At 41.2% G+C, this 25132-nt stretch overlaps 1 protein-coding gene across 24 annotated transcripts in view; it reads right to left on the bottom strand.

Moving 5' to 3' along the window:
• The window catches only part of pigg (phosphatidylinositol glycan anchor biosynthesis class G), a 74106-nt gene that overhangs the window by 46670 nt on the left and 2304 nt on the right, over positions 1–25132 (bottom strand). For 9 of the 24 annotated variants that reach the window (XM_052034593.1, XM_052034695.1, XM_052034524.1 and 6 more), the window contains exons 1-10: positions 17669–17827; positions 14288–14493; positions 13508–13717; positions 12447–12635; positions 11790–11922; positions 10584–10796; positions 8876–9093; positions 7052–7333; positions 2346–2794; positions 144–335 (exon numbers count right to left, since the gene is read on the bottom strand). The exons of 1 other annotated variant lie outside the window; for it this stretch is intronic. In XM_052034593.1, coding sequence (XP_051890553.1) covers positions 144–335; positions 2346–2794; positions 7052–7333; positions 8876–9093; positions 10584–10796; positions 11790–11922; positions 12447–12635; positions 13508–13717; positions 14288–14493; positions 17669–17819 — 2243 coding nt within the window. In that variant the 5' untranslated portion in view covers positions 17820–17827. Of the gene's footprint in view, positions 1–143; positions 336–2345; positions 2795–7051; positions 7334–8875; positions 9094–10583; positions 10797–11789; positions 11923–12446; positions 12636–13507; positions 13718–14287; positions 14494–17668; positions 17940–25132 lie in introns of those variants that run through there. 14 more of the 24 variants (XM_052034611.1, XM_052034549.1, XM_052034488.1 and 11 more) reach the window with 14 other exon arrangements.

The following is a 25132-nucleotide window of genomic DNA, read 5'->3' as shown; positions in this document are numbered from 1 at the left end:
ACATCTACCCGTTATGATGAAAGGCTACATATAATGCTCTACATTTTACGATTGGACATGGCTAATTTATTATTTAAAACACATTAAATTAGCACACAAGGCTCAACAAACACATAGCAAATACTTGCTGCCAAACTACTTACTTGGAAACATCATGTTTATCTGGCTTCCAAGGAAAAACTACATTTCCAACTGCAGCACGATAGCAGTAGATTCCCACCAGCCCCAGTGCCAGTGCTGCTTTGGAAACAAAGGAACATGTCCTCTGAACCAAAATGAAGATCAGCAACAGGGAAATTGCTGTCAACACGGAGAGTTCAATTCTGTGATTGGAGCTGAGAAAAAAAAACATTAATTAATCAGTGAACATCTGTAAAATATGTCATTGGAATTAAATGCTCATCATAATCTCACATAATGGTTTGAATTTTATTACCGAACCAAGCTTCCACTTTCATTCAAAGTATTGTAAGGTTTCAAAAGGCTCACTGTTTGGTTAAACAATTGCATCTGATAGCACTGTCTCATATTGGTCAAATTTACGGGTGGCAGATTAAAATCGCCACTGGCAGTCAATGTTACAGATTTCACCTTCCTTCTGAATTGTCTACTCTTATAAAATACTCAATGCATGCTTACTGCAAATAAGGAACCTCCTACGAAATGGACAATGTAACTTCATTATCCCAAACTTATGAAACCATCATATATAGACTTAATTTTCCATCTCCAGCCTTAGCATATTGCCCTAGAAATATTCGACATCGAACTGCAAGACAATCGTCCAGATTCTGTGGTAAAAATAACATCAAGGCTACCAGCTCTCACTGTTAATAAAAAGCAAACTGAACAGAAACTCCCAGTGACCACATGTATGTATTAAAATATGAAAATCAGAATATTGTTGTCAGATTTGTCCAGCTTCTCTGGAAACTCTGTAGTAACAGTATTTCAGTGAGAGATGCAACACAAACACATAGAAAGACCTGAAGTTACAGTACACCTAAAACCTGAAAAAGTTCAGTCTTGGCCATTACTATGTAATCAATTTAAGGATGTGGCAAATTTTAAATCAGTCCTAAGCATATTGTGGCACTGGAAATCAAGATAGTCTTCTCATTCCTTCACATTTTAATTACTGATTTTCTTCTAGTCTTGAAAGTTCTGTTCCATTTCTTGTTTTTTTCTCCCCCGCATAACCACTTCTCATTGCCAAATCTTTTGGCAGATGGACCATGATGCAATATGTACATTTGTAAGCACTAGTGTAACATTGGGACATTTTCACATTTAATACAAACAAGCTGCCATCCTCTAATCAAAATTGCTTAACAATAATGAACAAGAATTCAGAATCCAAAGAATCTGCCTGACCACCTCCACTTGGAGAAAATGACACATCAAATGTAATGGAGTAAAGATTTTCTTAAGGCACCAGCCAATGTTCAACATGTGAAACAAGGTGAAAAGTGATGGCACTTGACACAAATCTTTAAACGGGATAAGAAACTGAAGAATAGAAAACAAACAGTACTTGTTGGATGAGCTACAGTGAAATGGGAGAGTGTACAGAGCTGGATATTCAAGGATCAATGATGAGATTATTGCGCTTCTAATTTACTTATAATTTCAATTTACATATTCAATGTGAATTAGCCAAGATGTACCTAAACCAGAGGGAGCAGTGGTGGTGAAAGAGACTATTCCTAAACGGTAGAATGAGGTCAATCAAATATTAAAGCATGCAGATTAATTACAAGACAGAACTATAACATACAGCATGATGCAAGAAAATACAGCATGATGCAAGTGCTGTACGAATGCTGTTGAAATGGCTACAGATGACAACTACAGTGATTTAGGGTGTAGAACAAAAAGTTAAATGGAAATAGTTTAGGACAGATGGCAAGAAAACGTTTTAGACATGTACTGTAGTTTGAGAAGCTGTAGTTATACTACTCTTGCTGAATGGAGTTTACTTTTAAGAACAGCCAAAAAAAAATATATAAAAAGGCATATGGGATTATGGAATTGGGGCTGTTAGTCATATGGACTAATCCCGATTAAACACCAATCCTGACTAATTGCCTGAACGACTTGTTTCAATGCAGTAATTTCTATGAAACACCAAGTTTAATTAGTTGTCCAGCACTGAGCAGCCACGCATCAGAAGTTTTAGCTGCAACAATTCTAGACTGTTGGACCATTAATCATTATTCATCACAATTTATCTTTTACAGAAGTATGCTTATCTACTCATTAGTAAGACTATAGATTTTAAATAAAATTATTTATAAAGACTGATTAACCCAGGGAAGAGTCAAGTCGTATTTACATGTACCTACCTTGTTAGCCAGTGGCCAAAGTCAGGCTTCTGAGCATATTTCATTCCCGTCTGATTCAGACTGCGAAGCACCCGACAAAACACAAGGATAACCCAGGGGCTTGATAAGACCAACCATTTTTCATAATTTTTACCCGATCGTACATAATCTTTTGATTTATCATCTTCTGGGTCAAGATAGGATGTTTCAAATAAACCGTGGATTGCGGTCTGCTGTTCATCGTCTTCTGCATTCCATTTTTTGGCTTTATCTTTAGGGTCACTGGCAGCAAAATATTTCCGGCAGGCATCTTGAAAGAACACCAATAAAAGTGTGTTGACTAAAAAGAACCATGTTTGATGTTCTTCTTCTATAAAGCTGCTGGAACCCAGACTCAGAGCGTGTCCAAAAGTCCCAAGCAACAGAACCAGATCCAGCTCTGACCAGCTAGAACAATCTGCAGCACAACTCTATTAGGGAAAGAAAACTCTCCAGTTAGTAGGAACTTGTCCATTATGAATTTATATAACAAGCATCATAACTCATATTATTCAGAAATTAAATGCCAACTTAAAAAGTGTTCACACAGAGCCAAATTTTAGGTTTCACTAAAAAGAATGATGGGAGGAACTACAAATAGTCTCAGATGAAAATTAAAAAAAACAACAGGTGCAAGAAATAAAAAGCAGAAAATGTTAGAAACATTCAGGTCAGGCAGCACTTGTGGAAAGAGAAAAAAAAGAGGTCATGCTTCAGGTTGAAGACTTCGGCAGAACTGAGAAAATGAGGAAACATGGGGGAGTCATGGACAAGACAAAGGAAATCTCTCTGATAAGGTGAGGCCGGGATTGTCATGGGGATAAGTTGTACAGGTCATTCGGATGATGTGTGAGTGGGGGGCAGTCAAGGATATACTAGAACAAAAGCTATGAGATAGGGGCAGTTTAGGAGTGAGAATACAGACAAAGGAACGTAGAAAAAGGTTTGAAAATAGGGGTGTAGGATATGCCCAGCAGGTTAGGCTATGGTAATGGAGAGAGAAAATCTGACCCATTATTAGAGATGGATGGTTTACAGCAAGAATGGGCAGTTCTGATACAAAAGAGAAACACCTGAAGTTGCAGAATTTGATATTGAGTACGGAAGATATGGTGCTAATCCTCAAGCTTACATTGGACATAATTATACAGTACAGGAGGCATAGATCAGAATGAGAGGGGGAGGGACAACTGAAGTGGCAGGCAGCTCCGAGTCACCCCTGCAGATTGAATGCAGGTGCTCCACATATTGAACACACAATCTATCAATTGATAGAGCAGTGAGCACTAAAAGCAGTACACTAGGTTGGAAGAAGAGCTAGCGAATTGCAACATCACTTGGGTCCCTGAATGGTGGAAAGTGGAAGGAGGACAAGTGTGGCATCTCTAATCGTTGCAGGTAGAATGATGGGCAGACTGGTGGTAGATGGAATTTAAACCAGGCAAGTGAGCGATAATGCACACTAGGAAATCAAATTCTGTAGGATATATAGTAAATGGCAGGGACCTTAAAAGCACTGATGATCAGAGAGATCTTGGGGTGCAAGTCTATAAGCTCTCTCAGTGTTGATACCAGTGGATAGGGTAGTGAAAAAAGCATTTGGTATGCTTGCCTTCGTAGGCGAGGCAGTACAAGCGCTGGGATATTGTGTTGCAGATGTACAGAACACTGGTTGAGCCGCACTTGGTGCATTGTGTACAGTCCTGGTCGTCACACTACAGGGTATGGTAGCAATAAAGAGAGAGCAGAAGAGATTCAATAGGATGTTGCCTGGAATGGAGGGCTGTAGTTATAAGGAGAGATTGGACAGTCAGAGTTTATTCTCACTAGCATGTAGGAGGGGTGACTTTATAGGAGGTTTATATAATTAAGTGGCATAGATAGGCTAGATAGTTAGTTAGAATCTTTTTTTCCCCAGAGCAGGAGAGTCTAGAAGTAGAGGGCAGAGGTTTAAGGTGACAGAGGATAAATCTAAAGAAAATATGATGGGCAGGTTTTTCCACACAGAGGGTGGTGAATATCTGGAACAAACCTTTGGAAGTGATGGAGGCAAATACAAGTGCCATGTTTGAAAGGCATTTGGTCTTGTACTGGGATAGCAAAGGTGTGCAGGGATATAAGCCTAATGTGGGCAAATGGAATTAGCATAGGTAGGCATCATGGTCTGCATGGATGAGATGGGCTGAAAGGGCTTGTTTCTGGAGGAAGTTTCTATGATTCTATTCGTGGGGAAGTGTTACAAGGGGAGTGGTTGGGAGTATGGAAGAGCAGACCAGGGAATTGTGGAGGGGATTAATCCCTTTGAAATGCAGAAAGGAGAGTGAACAATGCATTTCCTGATGGAAATTGCAAAGGATGATCCACTGAGTGTAAATGATGGTGGGGATTAGGAGAACTCTTTGTGTTCAGAAGAGTGTACGAGATCAGAAGTGTGGGAAATACTTGATAATGCAGTCAGGATCTCCATCAACTATGGTAGAGGGGAAGCCACAGTTCAGGAAGGAAGAAGACATCTCAGAGGCATCCCTGTGGAAAGACCCATCATCGGATCAAATATGCTGGAGATGAAGGAAGTGGGTTAAAGGAATGGAGTTCTTAGAGAAGACAGTAGGAGGAAGTATAGTCAAAAGACAGCTATGGGAACTTGTTGGCTAAAAATTGATACTTTTCTCTAACCTATCCTTAGAGTTAGAAGCAGAGAGATCCAGAAAGGGAAAAGGGTCTGAGATGGACTATGAAGGGGAGAGCAAGGTGGAAATTGACAGCAAAAGTAATGAAGTTTTCAAGTTCTGTAGGAGTGCAGGAAGCAGCAGCAAGAGTTGACTGAGAGGGCCCAAGCAGGTCTGAAACAAAATATTCTACATATCCTACAAAAAGGTATAGCTTATACCCACCTTGCTGCACTATATTACACCTTTAATCTGGAGAATGTGAGTGGAATTGAAGGAGTTGTTCGATGTGAATGAGTATGCTGGAAGGCTGCAAACTGGTCAGGTCTCTATTCAAGAAAGAAACGGAGAGCCCTCAGACTGTCCTGAAGTAGGATGGAGGTGTGGCTGGATTATATGTTTATGGTAAAAATGTAAAGATGAGTTAATTGGGACCAAGGTATTGAAAATTGTCAAAGTGGCAGAGGGTATTGAGAGTAGGTGGGAAGCCTCTGGACTAGGGAAAATGGAGTCAAGGTCGGAAGGAGCAAGTTTAATAGGACAAATGCAGATGGAAACCATGACAGACAATCCTGTTTGTGGATTTTGGGCAGGAGGTAGAACCAGACTGTGAGACTACATGCTGGAAGCTGTGGAGGGAAGATCTCTCGAGGAAAAGTGGCCTATGACTGTCTGGGAGACAATGGTCTGATGTTCGGTGGTGGGGTTGTGCTTCAGAGAGTGAAATGAGAATGAATCTAAGAGCTGGGGTCTGACCTCCGCAAGATACAAGTTAGTTTGCCAAACCACAAAAGCACCATCTTATTCAGCAAGGTTTGATGATGATCAGGGCTGATTCTTAATGAACTGAGTGTTGCAAGTTCAGAAGAGGGTCCGTTAAGAGTGAATGAGGGGAGTGGAAAAATTAAGTTAGTCAATGTCACGTCAACAGTTCAATAGACCTGGAGGTCAGAGATTGGGGTCCAGATGGATGAGGAATTCTGAAAGCAGGAGAAAGGGTCCAAAGTCTGAGCTGAAGGGCACAGAGATAGAAGAGTTTGGCATTATGTTGGGCTTGGAATTCATTACGATGGAGTAGTAGGAGTATGTGATCAAGTCTCTTAAAAAACCATCAATTATGTTGTGAAAGGAGGTAGACTTTATGGTGTGGTTGAACAAAGGGTGCTGGAAGGTACGAGTCTTAAGATCAGAACCCACAACCTGTTGTTCACAGAGAAAGTGGCATCACTGAGCTACTGCTGACTATCTACTTCTGGATAGCCTTTTCCATTCTTACACTTTTGAACACTTCTATCAAAGAGTCCCATTATTCCTGTTCCACTAAATAATATGCAATTATTCTTCATCTGCATTCCTCACACTAAGAATCAGTGTTGTACCCTCTGTAAATGGCTCAGTTCTTATTGCGTTAAGCCCAATACTGCATAGAATACTATAAATGGCATATTATGCTTTTATACAGGCTCATTATTACTACTTCTGGAGTTCCTTCAAACTAACAGTATCACACTTGACAAAAAGTGTGTGCAAACATGCATCTGCACAATTGGTTAGAAAATACTTATCATTGACTTCGTATGGAACTCTGCCCGATTTTAAATAATCCCTTCATATACTTTTGCTTGTTCCTTAGGTTTTCTAAAGAACTAACAAAGCTTCCTGCAGTAAGTATCATTTGCACACCCTTTAAGGTTTTAAGCTAGGAATAAATTAAAAACAACCAGGCAAGTTCATTCAGGACCTACAAGTTAATTTTTCTCCAAACTGCCATTTTCAGAATGGACAAATTGCACTTTCACCAAAGCCAAAACCTTCCCATAAGATTTCTTTCCAATGTTGAGAGTCGAAATGACTTTGTCACAAGCACACCCAGATGCAAGTCTAGACTTGAGTTTGTCACAAGTCTAAACCAGAATTTAATACAAATACAATTGCTAGCCTAAGACCACACTTATTAAAAGGATACTTTAAAACTAAAACACTCCAGTCTTTGGAGCAACAGACAAGGTACATCCTCACCTTATGTTGAGGTTTTCTGTTAGCAAAACACCTCCAAAGAGTTGAAAAGAGCACACACTTCAAGGCAGATATCAGTACAATCACTGTTGCAACCAGCAGCCAGGACATATTACAAAAGTAGCAAGATGTTGTGGTCGATGTACACACAACAGCATGAATCGCTGCAAACATCAGACACAGCAGGTAGAATAGGAGGGAGTAGAATGGTGATGACACAGGTACTTCAAGTTCAGCAGTGCTGCCCAGTGCCTCTGGAGTACTTACTACCAGAAGGAAAATAACCTAAAAATAGAATATATACATCAGAGACTGATGGATTTCCAATAAAAAAAATGAAATTACTATGATTTATTAATCATACCAGTGGTATTAATGAGACCTACAGCTTCCATGGTTTCGAAAGTTCCATCTTGTGGCTGAAGTGTTCAACTACAGGTGTGAGGGGAGATGTGCCGTACCAACTGAGAAAGTGAAAGAGGAACCTCAGGATTTTACCTAAGTGTGATGAGGGATACGATCGCTTTTCAACATGGTGCTACTTAAGAGATGAGGGCATTCCCAAGAGTTTACTGTTTTTGGTGGTACAGTTAACAGTTCTGCATCTTACACTTACTTGTAAGTGCCATCAAATTCAGGATAACCATGAATATGCAAAGCCCTGAACTTGCTAGTCTCCTTTTGACAGCGATTGTCCAAATAGATTCCTTCTAAACGAGTTTGGTTAATACTTTTATCTTTTTATTTCAAAAAGAAAAATGAGTGCACTTTAAAAAAAATGATAAACACTTTTTTTTTTAAATGCTTAAATGCTTTTGAATGTTTCTGAAGCAAGCTTGATAACCAACAATCTGGGGTCTGCTTCTGTTTTGTGGCTGGGGGTTATTCTGGCTTGCCTGTAGGACATGGCAGTGTTTGCTGCCACGTGGGATAGCCATTTTGATTCAGGAGGTCTTTGCAAGTCAACACCTACAGATCTAGCATGCCTGGACTTGCCACATTGTTCAGCAGTGAGTATAGGCAGCTTAAAGCTGATAAAGTTTTGGCCCATTAAGCCTCTTCTCAATGATGGCCTGCAGGATGTCAAGAGTCACTAGGTTGATGATGCCAATGAAAAGCATGGCAAAATAGCTGATTATCCTTGGTAAGAGAGGATTCATTGGCTAGCCCATGTACAACACACGTCGCTTAATCCAAACTTATATCAGCCCAAGTATTGCTGCAGCTTTTACGGTGATCTATACACATAACATCTTCCTAACTTGTTCAATGAACAAAAACAGCTAAAAACTTTCTTGCCTTGTCTCTTGCATTCAACTACTAATCCAGTGAATGCTGCTGCAACTCCCCAATTCTTCATCATCTTTGATTTAGTAGCAAAAGAACCCAATGCCCTTTGGTTATCAACATTCTTGCCAGAGGCAACAGTCCATCTTTTCTTTCAATATGGCATAATTATACTTATATTTCCTTAACCCTTTCTGTACCAAGGTCAATCCAAACTTTACACATTCATGTAGCTTTAAAATAAATCTTCTCTCCTCAACGTGTATGCGTTCAGTAGACATGCACTTTTTAAACACTGTAAAACAAAGGGTCATAGACACATCTCAGACCTGCCATTTGCACAAGCCTAACCTGTTTTGGAAGCGCATTGTGGTCACAGATGGAGCAGCCTTTACCAAGATGACATGTGCCATAATTCCTGCATGGAACGATGCCTCTAACAATCCAATTTGCAAGCCACCATCTACTTTATAAAAATTGTTAAAAAAAGGAACAGTAAGGGGAAGAAAGGAGAAATGAATATTATGCAATAGACCCTACCTCCACCACAATGATTGTTCCGACAATCATTGAGTACATGTCATACTGTGCCACAATTTTGGAAAGCGAGGAGCTCATGAACTTCACTGCATCCAAATACTGCCGCAACACCTTTTTTCCTAAATTTGCAAGAGTTTCCGAAGTGTTACCTTCCAAATAAAGTTTGATCCAAGAACCGTGAGATTTTAGTGCTATTTGAAATAGTTTGTACCCAGCATCTGCAAAAAGATCAAAACAAAACACTGTTCAGGGTGAGGGAGTTTGTCACAATAAAAGTATTTAACAATCTCAGTTATGTAATCTCAGTTAACTAAGTTATGGCCAAATGAATTCTGCAAATGCCCCTATTTGGAGAAAAAAAGGAATTTGCAAGAGGAAACTTACAAACAAACTTTGGGACAGATCACATAAACCCTGGCACAGTTCCAATCCAGGATACATCACTTCCAGTCCAAATAATATTTTCTCCTCTTGTTCATTAACCAACATTCTCTTCTGCATCACATATTCAAATACATCTAATTGTTACAGTAAAATTCATTTCAACATTTTGAAGAACCATACAAATACAGTATTCCTTCAATTTATCCAGTTTCCTTTTAAAAAATTCCCTACAAATCCATTATGTACAACTTACCTTTTAACAAAGTTACATTGGTATTTCGAAATGCTCCTGATGTTAACCTCAAATTATGGATTCCAAGATGTTATTCATAACTTTGATTAGATTAACTGATCTAGAAATAGAAGTTACCTTCCTTTCTTGAATAAAGGGACTACAGCAGTCACTCCCACAACCCAGTTTGTACATGTAAAAATTGTGAAACATTTCCTCTTTTTGTTTCACTGACCTGGATTTATACAAATCAGTGCCCAGCAACTTGCATGTCTTTTTACTAACACATTTATAATGCACCTTGCTATTTATATAGCAAAAAAAAGCTCAAAGACATTTCAAATGAGCATTACCAGATGAAATCTTATATCAAGCCACAAAAGCTAATAGGACAGTATCCACAAGCTTGGTAAAAGAGATGGGTTTAGTGGAGCATCTTAAAAGAGGAAAGTTAGAGGCTTAATGAGGGAATTCCCCATTTTTTTCCCCCAAAACAGTTATGTGTAAAACAAAATGAAGAAAATCAGGGATGCTTGAGGGCAGAATTGGAGGAATGCCAGTTTCCCAAGAATTGCAAGGTTATGGGAGTGGGAAGCCAAATGAAGGATCAAAAAAACAAGGATGAAAATATTAATTTTAAAGCTTTGGTAGACAGGGAGTCAATGTAACAGGGGGATGATGGTAGAATGAGATTGCAAGTTAGCTGAAGCAGGGGCTCAAACAACAGATGCAGTTTTACAAATCTTGCTGAAAATGCAAGTGAACAGGCTTTAGAATGCAATTAAATTTGAATCAACCTGGAACAGTGCAAAGATTTCAGGGTAAATCGCGTGCTAAGAGGAGGAAGTAGTGTAATTCACAATTTATTAAAATTCTTACTGTACATGGATATCCAAAGTATCTCAAAACTAACCATCAGCCAGAAGTATACAGGAGAGAATATGTTTATTATTTTGAAGCGGCAATAATATCAAAGTGCAGAGCAATAAACTGAACTGGCAAACATTAATGACAAAAAGAATTTCCTTCTCATTTGAGTTAATGTGAAGACTCCTCCATGGTGCTGTCTGAAACACAGCAGAATGGCCTCACCTTTCTCATACGCAGGAATACTCTCTTGAATCAGCAGACTAAGTTGGTAGCCATTAAGATGCACGTATCTTAGCTGTTCTCGTAAAGATCGTTCCTCAAGGACAGATGGAATGAGATGTCCCAAATTGTTCCGAGGGATAGGCAAACCAAATCCTAATGCTAAAGTGGATGTGAGATCGGTTTGTTCCACATATTCAGAAGCAACAAAGGAATCTAAGAATATGATTTAAAAAATTAAATACTTTATCTAGGATCCAAAAGTAAGATCACACAAGATTTATTCCAGAGATTAATTTAAGAGCAGAAACCTTCATTTCATAACATTTTGATCTGCAAAATTAATAGAATCCTCTAAGAAAGTAAAATACACTGGATATCTGAAATAAAAACTAAAAATGCTGGAGATACTCAGTGGATCAGGAAGCATCTGTTAAAATAGAAACAAAATACCTGATGAAAGTTCACTGAGCTGAAATGATAACTCTGTTCCTCTCTCCATGGATGCTACCCAACCTGTTGAGTATCTCCAGCATTTTCCGATTCCGAAATAAAAACATCAAGGTGCACATTTTTGGTTTTACGAGGAATATAAAAAGTGCCATTTGTTTAAAGATTCAATACATTACACACTCCCATTCTTGAGTTTTTGCTTGCTTCTAAGTTCATCAAGGATGCAGCCAGGGGACCACACTTCAGTGTTGCACTATTCACCTCAGCCTGCCCAATACTGGCCCTCACAGGGAGCCACTGCTTATGGGGTTCTCTTCACATTGAGCCACGCAACAATATTTTAACCATTTCATTGCATTTGGAATGCCAGCAGAGGCCCAAGCACCCAACCAGATTCCCACAACAGTGCTGTTGCTAACACATTTCTTCTTATATAGTGCTACAATTGTAGTGCTGATTCCAATAGTGTTCTCATTCCTGGGGACACATTCTGAGCACCAAGTGAGATCCTAGTGTTTACCTTGGCTGATTAAAATTATAACCTCACTTTTGGTTTTAAACCTCACCAAAGGTGAGGAACAATCAATCAATCATAGTTCAAACAGAACTGAAAAAAAAAATAAATTTAAACATTACAAAGAAATTGGAAATATTAAGTAGTACTGGTAAGGGTCAGCACCTCAAAAGGTTCAAAAGTAACAAAAATACTAAAAAAAAGAACTTTTATAATTGTTATTCAGAACTTCTGTAACTCACGTTTCTTTGCAAAAGCAGGGCTAATGAAAACAAGTGGAGTGTTCAATTCATGATTTGAAGATCCTCCATGACTACCTGTATCTGACATACCATGATCCCCACACAATATCAATAAACTAGGCAGAGAGGCTTCCTGTAAAATGTCAAACAGAGATATACATCTTTATATCAACATGTGGAATATAAATCACAACTCATTCCAAATAAGACCATATTACAATTTTTGTTTTTAAATTTAAAAACCCAAGGTTCATAGGTGGAAATATTTTCAACACTGAAGTGTTCCATGAACTTATTATTTTATTAAAGTATAATACCCTTACACAGATTCGCATCAAAACCAATAAAGAAGAGGATGCAGGGTGAAGAGCGGAGGCTGGGATAGACAGCAAGGGACAAGAAAAGTAAGGGTCCACGAGCTGAGAGGGAATAAGTGAAGAAACTTCACAATTTAACTTTTTACATCTTGGTGGGTTTCTGGTGATACCGTGCAGTAGTGCCTTCAGAGATAATATACCCTTTCCCAAAGTTTTGTGCTGAAGGCTGAACATCCATACACCACATTAGTTCTGACCAAAGTTCTATGCAACTGAAGTATTACTTTTTACATTGTAATAGTTTCAGGATTAAAGCTAATTTTAATAAAACTTTACAAACCTTGGATAGAAGTCCTACATGAAGCTTCTGAACAACACTATCCATTTCTGAGAGTTTTTGTCCAATCAAAGGACTATTTGGTCTTGCCAGATGGCCAAGATGATCTAATCCAAGGTAGTGCAAAATTAATAAATCCCAGTCACTTCTTTCTAGTACTTTATCCAAATGCCTTGTTACATTTTCATCAACCTGTGAATATTTAATTTTTTTTTAACTAGAAAGTATATCTATAATAATGGTCAAACGTGGAGCATCATACAAGAATAACCAACATTTATTTTATGGGGCATTAGGAATCTCAAATACAAAACTATCACAGTTGAGTAACACTTGTTTTTACCAGCACCTATGACTTAGCAAAGATTAAACAATATGGTTTACAATTTCATTTCTGGTGATCACAACATAAAACAACATTCACAGTGTGAAGGAAAGATGATCAAAAAGGACTCTTACATGCTAAAAATTGGAACACAAATCATGGGACAATTGCTTACTGAAGTGAATAAATTAATTTACATTAAGAAATAACTTGCATTTATGCAGTCACTTTCACATCCTCAAGCTGATTTAAAGAGCTTCAAAGCTAATAACATAGAAATGTATTCTGGTTACCAGCATTAGAACTGCTATTGTGCATTGTACTCTGCTTCCAAAATTCAATTTCATCATCTTCATTCACAGTGCAATTCTCAGTACTGGATTTTTGTGCCTAACTAGAATTCAATTCCAGGGACTATACTGAACCAATAATCTTCTGACTCAGCTCAGAATGCAACACTGAACCATCCTGACAAGACAAACATCAAAGTACATCAATTCAAACAAGGCAGGATATAAAAGATAAAATATTATTCCCACTTAAAAATTATACATTTGAATGATTTATAAATCATGTTTCTAGTAAATTAGATGTTACTGTATTTTTTGGATATTTTACACGATTCACTTAGTTACTATTAGGATTAGTTACCAAAAAAAAAATCAGGCAAGACTAAAAGTGTCTTCAGAATTTGGAATGACACCAGACCAAACTCAAAGTATATCAAAAATATACTAACCTCAGTATAATCAGGTACGAAGAAAGGGGTAGTTCCATCATGTTCCGTAAATTGACCAGGAAACATTTGGATCCAAGTGCCATCACCATAGAACACGATTCTTTTTCCAGCAGCTTTTGCCTGCCAGATTAGATTATCTTCCAGCAGAGGAGTAGAATTTAGGTTCCCGATGATATCAATAAATCCAGGTATTTTACCAGTCATCATTGCCTAAACAAATTCACACAGTTCCAACAAGAAATAAAAAAAATACCACCTGCAGTTTAGAAAATATGCAAAAAAAGTTCAGTAGTGTTCAAAGTCTTTTAGTTCAGGCAAAGTTCAAATATTATATTTGACGATTACAGCAACTCTAAAATTCCATTCAAGCAGACCCTCCCAAGAATGGTTCTGTTACATTCTCCACTTAACATCAGGTCTTCCCACACTATTCTCAGGCATAACAAGACTATAATGCTCCCATGCCCTTTTTAATGCATCAGTTTGAGGAAATGACACCCGTTTATTAACAAAAGAATATGCCTTCTCTCTCTTCTTCACAAATCTTTTCAATGATAAAGATGCTATTTCTCTGTGAGACAACACAAAGCAGAAATTCAAGCTACCAGAAGCCACAGTCCAATTTACTCCATCACATTGTTGGAATTTGTCAGCCTAATTGTTACTCTTATCACAAGACCCACCTAAAAAAAATAAGATTCCTGGTGTTTTGCTGATGGCAATAAATTGTTCTTTACCTCCACTAATTGTAATTAGTTTTCCTTTAAAAAAAAATCTTACCTTAATTCTGGGCATAGTGACTGTTGGTGGCCAGGCTTTAGCAATAAAACTGTGTGATGAACCTCGTTCAACCAAGTGCCATGTATATGGCATAAATTGCCTTCCTTTATGTCCAAAGACAAAATCTTCTCTCAAAGCATCCACCAGCATAATCACAACTCTTCCAAATATCGGAGATGGTAGCTGTGTCTGGTTTGACACGAGGCCTAAACCAAAAGAATTAACATATCCTTTACACACATACTTTAACCATTAGAATTTATTGGATCTCCCTGATGCAATTAATGTTGCTATTGGTTACTGTGGGATAGTATAATGTTTGGGTCATTTCATCTGCTCCCAAAAAGCCACTGCTTGGTTACTTGATCAGGCAACTGAACAATTAGACATGTGTCTAAGGTAACCAGGCTATGATAATCAATGCTGGAAATTCCTCTAGATTCCAGCTGACTTCCTCCTTCCAGAGGAAAGCTCAGATCTATCCAAGAGTAACTCGTCTTAAGCCAAATCTTGCTGGCTGTAGCCACACTTTACAAGGGGTACTGCTGGTGTTCAACCATTCAACTGAATTAAGTTCTGGGCTTGCATGCAAATACTGCAAGACCCAGACATGCTGACAGTCAGAGCCAGGAATGGAGTTCAGTGCTAGGACCAGTCTTGGAGTCGAGAGCTGGTGCAGGATCAGAGTCACCATTGGTTTCCACAGAGATACCAGGCCCGTGGATTGGTATGGGAAGTGAAGGTAAGATTTCCTTTTAATTATTTTGCTTTAGTTTAATGTATTAATTATTTCCAAGTGCTTTTATGTTTTTAATTAATTTCATTGTTTTTAAAAGCTTGCTTCAATTATGTTCTAAACATCTAAATATCAGAAACATTTAAAAACAGCTTTGACAGAAAGCCAGGCTCCATCCCCAGCCTTCCCTTCTATCAAAGCCCATTTGGGTAGGGTCAGTATTCAAGGAGCAAGGCTCTGCATTACACTACAGTACTAAACTATGACTTGAGAAACAAACAGCCAGATAAATTAGTTCCCCTACCTTGCCCAGGTATGTCTGGGAACTCTGAACAGCAATTCTGGATCATGGACAGTCCAGTAAGGTTCAGTCCACACTGCTGCATTCTGTGGAAACTAATCTGGTCTGGTCACTGTTCACCCTTCACGAAATTCCTGATTTTAAATTGCCCCACTTTAACTTCAACAGACCATCTGAAGTCACTATGACTTTACAGTTCAATGTGTTTTTTTTTGTTAGCCTTCCAACCCCTGCATGCATTGGTTCACCCAAAACTGAGCACCCTTATCCCTTACTGTTCACTCATCGTGAGCAGTGCTGCATTTACTCATCTGAGCTATCTCAGCAGCACCTCTCATATCCACAACATCCATCACCAAGGACGAGTGCAGGAAGCCCATGGGAACACCACCATCTGAAGATTCCCCTCTAAATTGCACACCATCATATACCACTAGTGTTTCAACATCAACGGTGGAAATCCTGGAATTCCAGGTCCCACAGCACTAGGAGATTACCTCCAGAAGAAAGTCTGCAGAGTTCAAGATGCTGCCTCACCACAGTAAGGGAATATTGAAGGACAATAAGGGGTGGCCTTGATCACTTCCCCCCACAAAAATGAATTAACTAAAAAATCCATTTGGAACTACAGAGTCTTAGTGTGCTATTCAGGAGGCCACTCAGTATCTGTGAAGACATTCTTCAACTCTACTGAAAATAATTGTTTTTTCCCTACATTATGTCATCAATAAATAACATTAACTGGATGAAACATAAGTTTTTTTTAAATAATAATGACAAATTGTTTTTTCTGCTACCCAACAAGGGAAAGAACTTGGATTGTCAAGCAAATTAACATATGAACAAAACAATGCAAGGTAAGCTGACGATCCTCCAAATACAGGCCATCCCATGGTGATGACCAGGTTCCATTTTTATAGATGTCCATAAATCGATTCAGTGCATAAGTTTGAAGATACAAAAAATACCACTTGCAATGTTAACCATACCTCCAGAGTACCATAAAGAATGGCATTAAAAATGCACAAGACTAATTGAAAGAACTATGAAGTGAAGAGAGAAAATAAACAGTTCTGCCATTTGTACGTGTACCTACGTTGGACTTTTGAATTTAGTATCATGGGAGCTCGTTTGTACAAAGGGGTGTCCATAAGTCGGGCGTTCATAACCCGAGGGACAGCCAGTATACACAAAACTCCAGCCTATTAACATGGAGACACAAGAAATTCTTCAAATGCTGGAATCTGGAGCAACACACAGTGCTAGAGGAACTCGGCAGGTCAGGCAGCATCTATGGAGGGAAATAAACCATCGATGTTTCTGGCTGGGACCTTTCATCTGGATTGGAGAGCATATCTTATGAGGATAGGTTGAGTGAGCTAGGGCTTTTCTCTTTGGAGAGGAGGAGGATGAGAGGTGACTTGATAGAGGTGTACAAGATGATGAAAGGCATAGATCAAGTGGACAGTCACTTTTTCCCAGGGTGACAATGGCTAACACAAGGGGACATAACTTTAAGGTGATTGGAGAAAGATAAGGGGGATGTAAGGGGTAAGTTTTTTCCCCACACAGAGAGTGGTGGGTGTGTGGAATGCACTGCCAGCAAAGGTTGTGGGGGCAGATACATGAGGGACATTTAAGAGACTCTTAGATCAACACATGAATGATAGAGAAATGGGGAGCTACGTGGGAGGGAAGGGTTAGCTAGAGCAGGATAAAATGTCGACACAACATTGTGGGCCGAAGGGCCTGTACTATGCTGTAATGTTCTATGATCATCCCTTCCAGTCCTGATGGTCTCGGCCCGAAACATAGACTATTTATTTCCCTCCATGGATGCTGCCTGACCTGCTGAGTTTCTCCAGCGTGTTTAGCCTATTAACATGAATGGGCTGATATGAAGGCAAGGATTCCCATGGTCAGCGGACCCCTCCGACCCCAGGCATTGCTGAAGCTCACGCAATATGCAAAGGTTTGCGGGACTATCCTAGGACAGTGGAGCACAGGCAGCGGGTACTTTGCTTATTACACCCCCAACCCCAACCCTGCCGACGCACCGCCTCAGCCCAGCCCAGCCTAACCCCCTAGCCCAAACCAATCCCCCACCACCTACCCCAACCTACCACTCCGCCACGCCCAACCCACCACCCCCTCCCAAACAGGGTCACTTGGGAGGGCAGGGGTAGTGGGCAAGTACAAGGCAGGAAGAGAGCGGCGGTCTGTGGATTCCCGACCGGGATACTGGAGGAAATGCCTCCGCGCAGTCCCCGCCTCACCGGCCCCGGGAGACGAGGGGCCGCCCTCCCGCCTGCAGCAGGCCCGGGGCCTCTTCCCCCGCCGTTACCTCCGGCTGGCTCCGCCGGCACGTCCGACGCCTTGGCCTTGGCGCCCGAAGACTTGGCCGGCAAGGGGAAGAAGCCGCGCAGGAAGACGACCATTCCGAAGAGCTGCAGCAGGAGGCCGCAGCAGCCGAACAGCGACGAGCGCAGCCTCATCTTTACCAGTCCCACCGCGCCTGCGCACTTACTGTGGCACCGGTACAGTGCAGATCTCCCGGGGAGGGGCATTGCATAGGGAGAAGGGCTTTGCACGGGGAGAGGGGAATGGAGGGGCATTGCACGGGGAGAGGGAGGGGAGGGAGGGGAAAAGCATTGCGCGGGGAGACATTGAATACGGAGAGGGAGGGGAAGAGCATTGCACGGGGAGGGGCATTGGAGGGGAGGGGGCTGGAGGGACATTGCACGGGGAGAGAGGAGGGGCATTGCACAGGGTGAGGGAGGGGAGGGGTATTGCACGGGGAGAGAGGAGGGGCATTGCACAGGGTGAGGGAGGGGAGGGACATTGGAGGGGAGGGGGCTGGAGGGACATTGCACAGGGTGAGGGAGCGGAGGGGCATTGCACAGGGTGAGGGAGGGGAGGGGCATTGCACGGGAAGGATTGAGCGGAAAGAGAAAGAGTTGCACTTTCAGATCAAAGATCTCATTAGAACTGGGAAAGAATTCTAAGTTGCAGAAAAGATGGGAGGAGGGAATGGTTAGACAGATGGTGACAGAGAAGTTTGCTAATGGCAAGAGAAACAAAGAGGCTCAGTTTTTCCCTTCATTGGCATTCCATGAATTCTGCGTGAAACAAATCACACTTCTTTGTCACCTTCTACTCGCCATTAACAACTCATCCCTTAACAACTCTGGACGTCAACCTACCACAGAGTTTCCCTTTGTCCTATTCACCTCCCCCACCCCCTCTTCCTTATCTGTAATTTAAAATTAATATTTTTTCTCTCTTTTCCAGTTCAGATGAAGTCTATGACCTGAAATTTTAACTCTATTTCTCTTTCCATGGATGCTGTCTGACCTGCTGAGTATTTCCAGCATTTTCTGTTTTTGTTTCAGATATTGCACAGTATGGGATGAGTGAGATCTTGCACTGCGATGAGCAGGCAAGAGGCCAATCAGGTGTTGCAGTGGGGGGAGGAGCAGTGTGAGATATTGCACTGGGAGAAGCTGGATTGTAGCAGACCAATTATTGCATTGGAAGTGGAGAAAATGGAGCCTTCAACATATTGCCTCAGAAGGTGCTGAAAATTGAGTGTCAGATATTGTATGGACGTACTGGAAATGAGCTAATTAAGATATTAATTAAGTGCTGGTCAGTGGTAACATCTCGCTGACGATCAACACAGGCGCACCTCAAGGATGTGTGCTTAGCCCACTGCTCTGTTCTCTCTGCACGTGACTGTGTGGTTAGGCTCAGTTCTAACGCCATCTATAAATTCGCTGATGACACCACTGTTGTTGGCAGAATCTCAGATGGTGATGAGGAGGCATACAGGAGTGAGATGGAACGGCTGGTTGAGTGGTGTTGCAATAACAATCTTGCTCTCAATGTCCACAAGAACAAGGAAATGGTATCGGTTTACTATTGTCACTTGTACCGAGGTACAGTGAAAAACTTGTCTTGCATACAGATCGTACAGATCAATTTATTACAGAGTGCATTGAGGTAGTACAGGTAAAAACAATAACAGTACAGAGTAAAGTGTCACAGCTACAGAGAAAGTGCAGTGCAATAAGGTGCAAGGTCACAACAAGGTAGATCGTGAGGTCAGAGTCCATCTTATCATATAAGGGAACCGTTCAATAGTCTTATCACAGTGGGGAAGTAGCTGGCCTTAAGTCTGGTGGTATGTGCCTTCAGGCTCCTGTATCTTCTACCCGATGGAAGAGGAGAGAAGAGAGAAGAGAGAATGACCCGGGTGGGTGGGGTCTTTGATTGTGCTGGCTGCTTCACCAAGGCAGCGAGAGGTAAAGACAGAGGCCAAGGGGGGGAGGCTCGTGTCCGTGATACGCTGGGCTGTATCCACAACTCTGCAGTTTCTTGCAGTCCTGGGCAGAGCAGTTATGGACTTCAGGAAAGGAAAGTCGGAAGAACACACACCAGTCTTCATTGAGGGGTCAGCGGTGGAAAGGGTGAGCAGCTTCAAGTTCCTGGGTGTTAACATCTCAGAGGATTTCAGATCACCTCTGAGATCATCTCAGAGGTGATCTGAGATATTAAACAGAGGTGATCTGAGATATTAAACAGAGGTGGAGTACATTTCATGCTCCTATTTCAATGAAGACTAGGTTATTCCCAGTGTGTCAGCCAGAAACGTGTCCCTCGATCAACATCACTAAAACAGTATAGTACATTGTGTCATTTCACATTGTTGCTGGGGGAAGTTTGCTGTGCCCAAATTGGCTGCTGTGTTTCCCACTTTACAACAGTGACTAAGCCTCATTCCTTGTGGCATGCTTTGAAACTTACTGAAGTTGTGAAAGATGCTTTATAGCAAGTATTTTTATTAACTGATTAAAAGACCTAGGACTCAACACCTCCCTCTATAACTGGATCCTTGACTTTCTAACCAACAGACCGCAATCAGTGAGGATAGGCAGCAATACCTCCGGCATGATTATTCTCAATACTGGTGCCCCACAAGGCTGTGTCCTCAGCCCTCTACTCGACTCCCTATATACGCATGACTATGTGGCCAGATTCTGCTCTAACTCCATCTACAAGTTTGCAGATGATACCACTGTTGTAGGCCGTATCTCAAACAGTGATGAGTCAAAGTACAGGAATGAGATAGAGAAATTAGTGGCATGGTTTCATGACAACAACTTTTCCCTCAATGTCAACAAAACAAAAGAGCTGGTCATTGATTTCAGGAAAGGGGGCGGTGTACATGCACCTGTCTACATCAATGGTGCTGAGGTCCAAAGGGCTGAGAGCTTCAAGTTCCTGGGAGTGAACATCACCAATAGCCTGTCCTGGTCTAAACACATAGATGCCACAGCCAAGAAAGCTCACCAGCACCTCTACTTCCTCAGGAGGCTAAAGAAATTCGGTACATCCCCTTTGACACTCACCAACTTTTATCGATGCACCATAGAAAGCACCTATGCCCAGGACCGCAAGAAACTGCAGAGAGTTGTGGACACAGCCCAGCGTGTCATGGAAACCAGCCTCCCCTCCTTGGACTCTGTCTTTACCTCTCACTGCCTTGGCGAAGCAGCCAGTATAATCACACGCACGTGGATCATTCTCTCTTCCGTCGGGTAGAAGATACAGGAGCCTGAGGGCATGTACCGCCAGACTTAAGGACAGCTTCTACCCCACTGTGATAAAACTATTGAACGGTTCCCTTATACAATGAGATGGACTATGACCTCACGATCTACCTTGCACCTTATTGCACTGCACTTTCTCTGTAGCTGTGACACTTTACTCTGAACTGTTATTCTTTTAACCTGTACTACCTCAATGCACTCTGTACTAACTCAATGTAACTGCACTGTGTAATGAATTGACCTGTACGATCGATATGCAATACAAGTTTTTCACTGTACCTCAGTACAGGTGACAATAATAAACTAATACTAATACCAATAATACTGCACTGATTTTCATCACTGTTCACCATTCACAATCAAATTAATCTCATTACTTAATAAAATTGGTGATTTTATAATATTTTGAGAATACCGTACAGAAAACCAAGTTAGGGTGATATTGTTTTTCGTAGAGAAACCCTACAATGTTTACAAGGGTATTTTTGTCTTTTATCTTAGAATATGACTCTTTTTTTGGATTCTAGATAGATTTTGGATTCTGGATATGTTCGCTGCAGATATCATGGGCTGAAGGGCCTGTTCTGTGTTCTACATCACAAATGTAAATTTGTCACATTTACACTATATCAAGTGCACAATCCAAATAACTTTTGATAAGATCAGATATCTTTATTAGTCACATGTACATTGAAACACACAGTGAAATGCATTTTTTGCATGGAGTGTTCTGGGGGCAGCCCGCAAGTGTCGCCACGCTTCTGGCGCCAACGTAGCATGCCCACAACTTCCTAACCTTGTACGTCTTTGGAATGTGGGAGGAAACCGGAGCACCCGGAGGAAACCCACGCAGACATGGGGAGAATGTACAAACTCCTTACAGACAGTGGCCGGAATTGAACCCGGGTCGCTGGCGCTGTAATACCGTTAATTGGTATTGGTTTATTATTGTCACTTGTACCAAGGTACAGTGAAAAGCTTGTCTTACAAACCGATCGTACAGGTCAATTCATTACACAGTGCAGTTACATTGAGTTAGTACAGAGTGCATTGATGTAGTACAGGTAAAAACATTAACAGTACAAAGTAAAGTGTCACAGCTACAGAGAAAGTGCAGTGCAATAAGGTGCAAGGTCACAGTAAGGTAGATCGTGAGGTCATAGTCCATCTCATTGTATAAGTTACACTACCGTGCCTCTCAAAAAGATAACATACTGCTTAACGTGCCACGTATGATACCTGAAATGTTCATTATTTGATACAATTTAATGGCTGCATTTAAACAAAGGTGAAGAAACCTTAAAAGTGTTAACAGGTACAATTGAAGGAATCAGCAATGAATAATTAAATGTTGCAAAGCTAGAAATGCTCCAGATGGTGGCAGTAGTGACCAATTAATTGGTCTCAAAGGACCTGCAAGAATGGGTGGGTCAGAATTAGTTGGCACAATAACAGTGAGTTTAATGTGTCTGGCATTATTAATGGGTAACTTCTACAACAAAGGGGGGGGGGGGGGGGGAAAGAGTGGAGAGATGCACTGTGAGTTGCAAATTGTTGGACAATTTTTCCTAATGAAAATTTTTTAAATTTGCAGGTGGAAATCTGAAATCAATACAAGAAATGCTAGAAATACTCAGCAGGTTGGACAGAATCTGTGGAAAGAGGAACAGTTAACATTTCAGGTGGAAGACATGAAATGTTAGCTTTGTTTCTCTTTTCTGCTGAGCATTTCCAGTGTTTACTGTTTATTATTGTCCTTGTATAACATGATGTATTTTTCTGCAATGCCACTCATTCTTTTCTGCCCTGTCAACTTCAGCACTGAAGCTGTCAGGATGGCCGAGTGGTCTAAGGCGCCAGACTCAAGGACGCGGTCCTTCCCTGTGCGGTGCGGGTGTTCTGGTCTCTGACTGGAGGTGTGGGTTCGAATCCCACTTAGAACATAGAACAATGACAGCACAATTCAGGCCCTTCTGCCCACAAAGCTGTGCTGAACATGTCCCTACCCTAGAAATTACTAGGCTTACCCATAGCCCTCTATTTTACTCAGCTCCATATACCGATCTAACAGTCTCTTGAAAGACCCTATCGTATCAGCCTCCACCACCATTTCCGGCAGCCCATTCCACGCACTCACCACTCTCTGAGTAAAAAACTTACCCCTGACATCTCTATATCTACTCCCCAGCACCTTAAACCTATGTCCTCTTGTGGCCACCAATTCAGCCCTGGGGAAAAGCCTCTGACTATCTACCCTATCAATACCTCTCATCATCTTATACACCTCCATCAGGTCCCCCCTCATCCTCCGTCTCTCCAAGGAGAAAGGCTGAGTTCCCTCAACCTGCTTTCATAAGGCATGCTCCGCATCCCAGGCAGCATCCTTGTAAATCTCCTCTGCACCCTCTCAATGGCTTCCACATCTTTCCTGTAGTGAGGCGACCAGAACTGAGCACAGTACTCCAAGTGGGGTCTGACCAGGGACCTATATAGCTGCAACAATACCTCCCGGCTCCTAAATTCAATTCCCTGATTGATGAAGGACAATACACCATATAACTTCTGACACATCTTTTATAGGCAGGCATGGTAGTTTAGCGGTTAGCATGACACTATTACAGCTCCAGCGACCCAGTTCAATTCCTGCTACTGTATGTTCTCCCTGTGAATGCGTGGGTTTCCTCCAGGTGCTCTGGTTTCCTCCCATATTCCAAAGATGTACAGGTTAGGAAGTCATGGGCATGTTATGTTGGCGTCGGAAGCGTGGTGACACTTGCAGGCTGCCCCCAGAACACTATGCAAAGATGCATTTCACTGTGTGTGACTAATAAAGATACCTTATAAAAAAAAAACTCTGGATTCTCATTCCTGCTGGTGGTAAATTGTCAGAGATTTAAGAAAAGTATTTATTTCAGCTTTTCCCTCTTATTCCAAAATGTGTCCCTTTTTATTTCTTATTTATTCATTATTCTTTCCCCAATTTGATCATAATTCACATTATTCCCAGTATTATCTTTCCGTGGTGCCTCTCTTTCTTTTGCTATCCTTAATTCCAAAAGTTATTTCATAGGTTATTGTGATAATCTACATTGTGAGGGCACTTTAAGATCCAAACTGTGGAACTTTGTGTTCCTGCTCTGTATTTTCAAGCAGGGAAAAAGTCAAGCAGCCTGGTCCGTACTTTCCAGAGTTTAGAAGAATGAGAGGTGATCTCATTGAGATATACAAAATACTCTTGGTATTTGATAGAATAGGTGGAGGGTTGATGTTTGCCCTGCTGGAGAGTCTCGAACCAGGGTCATGAAAATAAAGGGTTGACTGAGATGAGAAGCAATTCCTTCCCCCACAATTATCTACCCAAGAGGGCTATGGAGGCTCAAGTCATTGAATATATCCATGACAGAGACTGCTGAACTTTCACATCCTAAGAGAATAAAGGGATGTAGGTTTGGGAGAAAAGTGAAACTGAGGTATAAGATAAGCTGTGACTTATTGAATAGTGAAACACACCTGAGGGGCTAAATGATTGACTTCTTCTATTTCTTATTTTTTTATATAGAAGAGACAAGATCCATGAAGAGATACAAGTTTAGTTGCAGCAACTGGTTGTGTTAATATCAGATCTCTTTATTAGTCACATGTACATCAAAACACACAGTGAAATGCATCTTTTGCGTAGAGTGTTCTGGGGGCAGCCCGCAAGTGTCGCCACGCTCCCGGCATCAACATAGCATGCCCACAACTTCCTAACCCGTATGTCTTTGGAATGTGGGAGGAAACCCACACAGACACGGGGAGAACGTACAAACTCCTTACAGACAGTGGCCGGAATTGAACCCGGGTCACTGGTGCTGTAATGGTGTTACGCTAACCACTAGGCAACAGACAGTCTAACAAATAATAGATGCTGACTGAACTCCACAAAGCAGTCACCCAGTGGTTTCTCCAGTGTAGAGGAGACAACACTGAGCACCAAATGCTGTATACTTGATTGGAAGAAATGCAATGGAATTGTTGCCTCACCTGAAAGGTCAGCTTGGGTCCTTAAATGATGGGAAAGAAAGAAATAGAAGGACCTGTGTTGCATCTCTTATGGGAAAGTGCTGTAAGAAGGGACATGGTTGGTGAGCATGGTATAATGGACTTTATTAAAAAGTTGAGGGGAAGATGAGTTTTTGCTGGTGAAATCTTGTTGA

This window comes from Pristis pectinata, chromosome 2 (genome assembly GCF_009764475.1).
Source record: "Pristis pectinata isolate sPriPec2 chromosome 2, sPriPec2.1.pri, whole genome shotgun sequence".
NCBI lineage: Eukaryota > Metazoa > Chordata > Chondrichthyes > Rhinopristiformes > Pristidae > Pristis > Pristis pectinata.
Note: the sequence above shows the minus strand (reverse complement) of the source record. Positions and strands in the feature narration are given on the sequence as shown.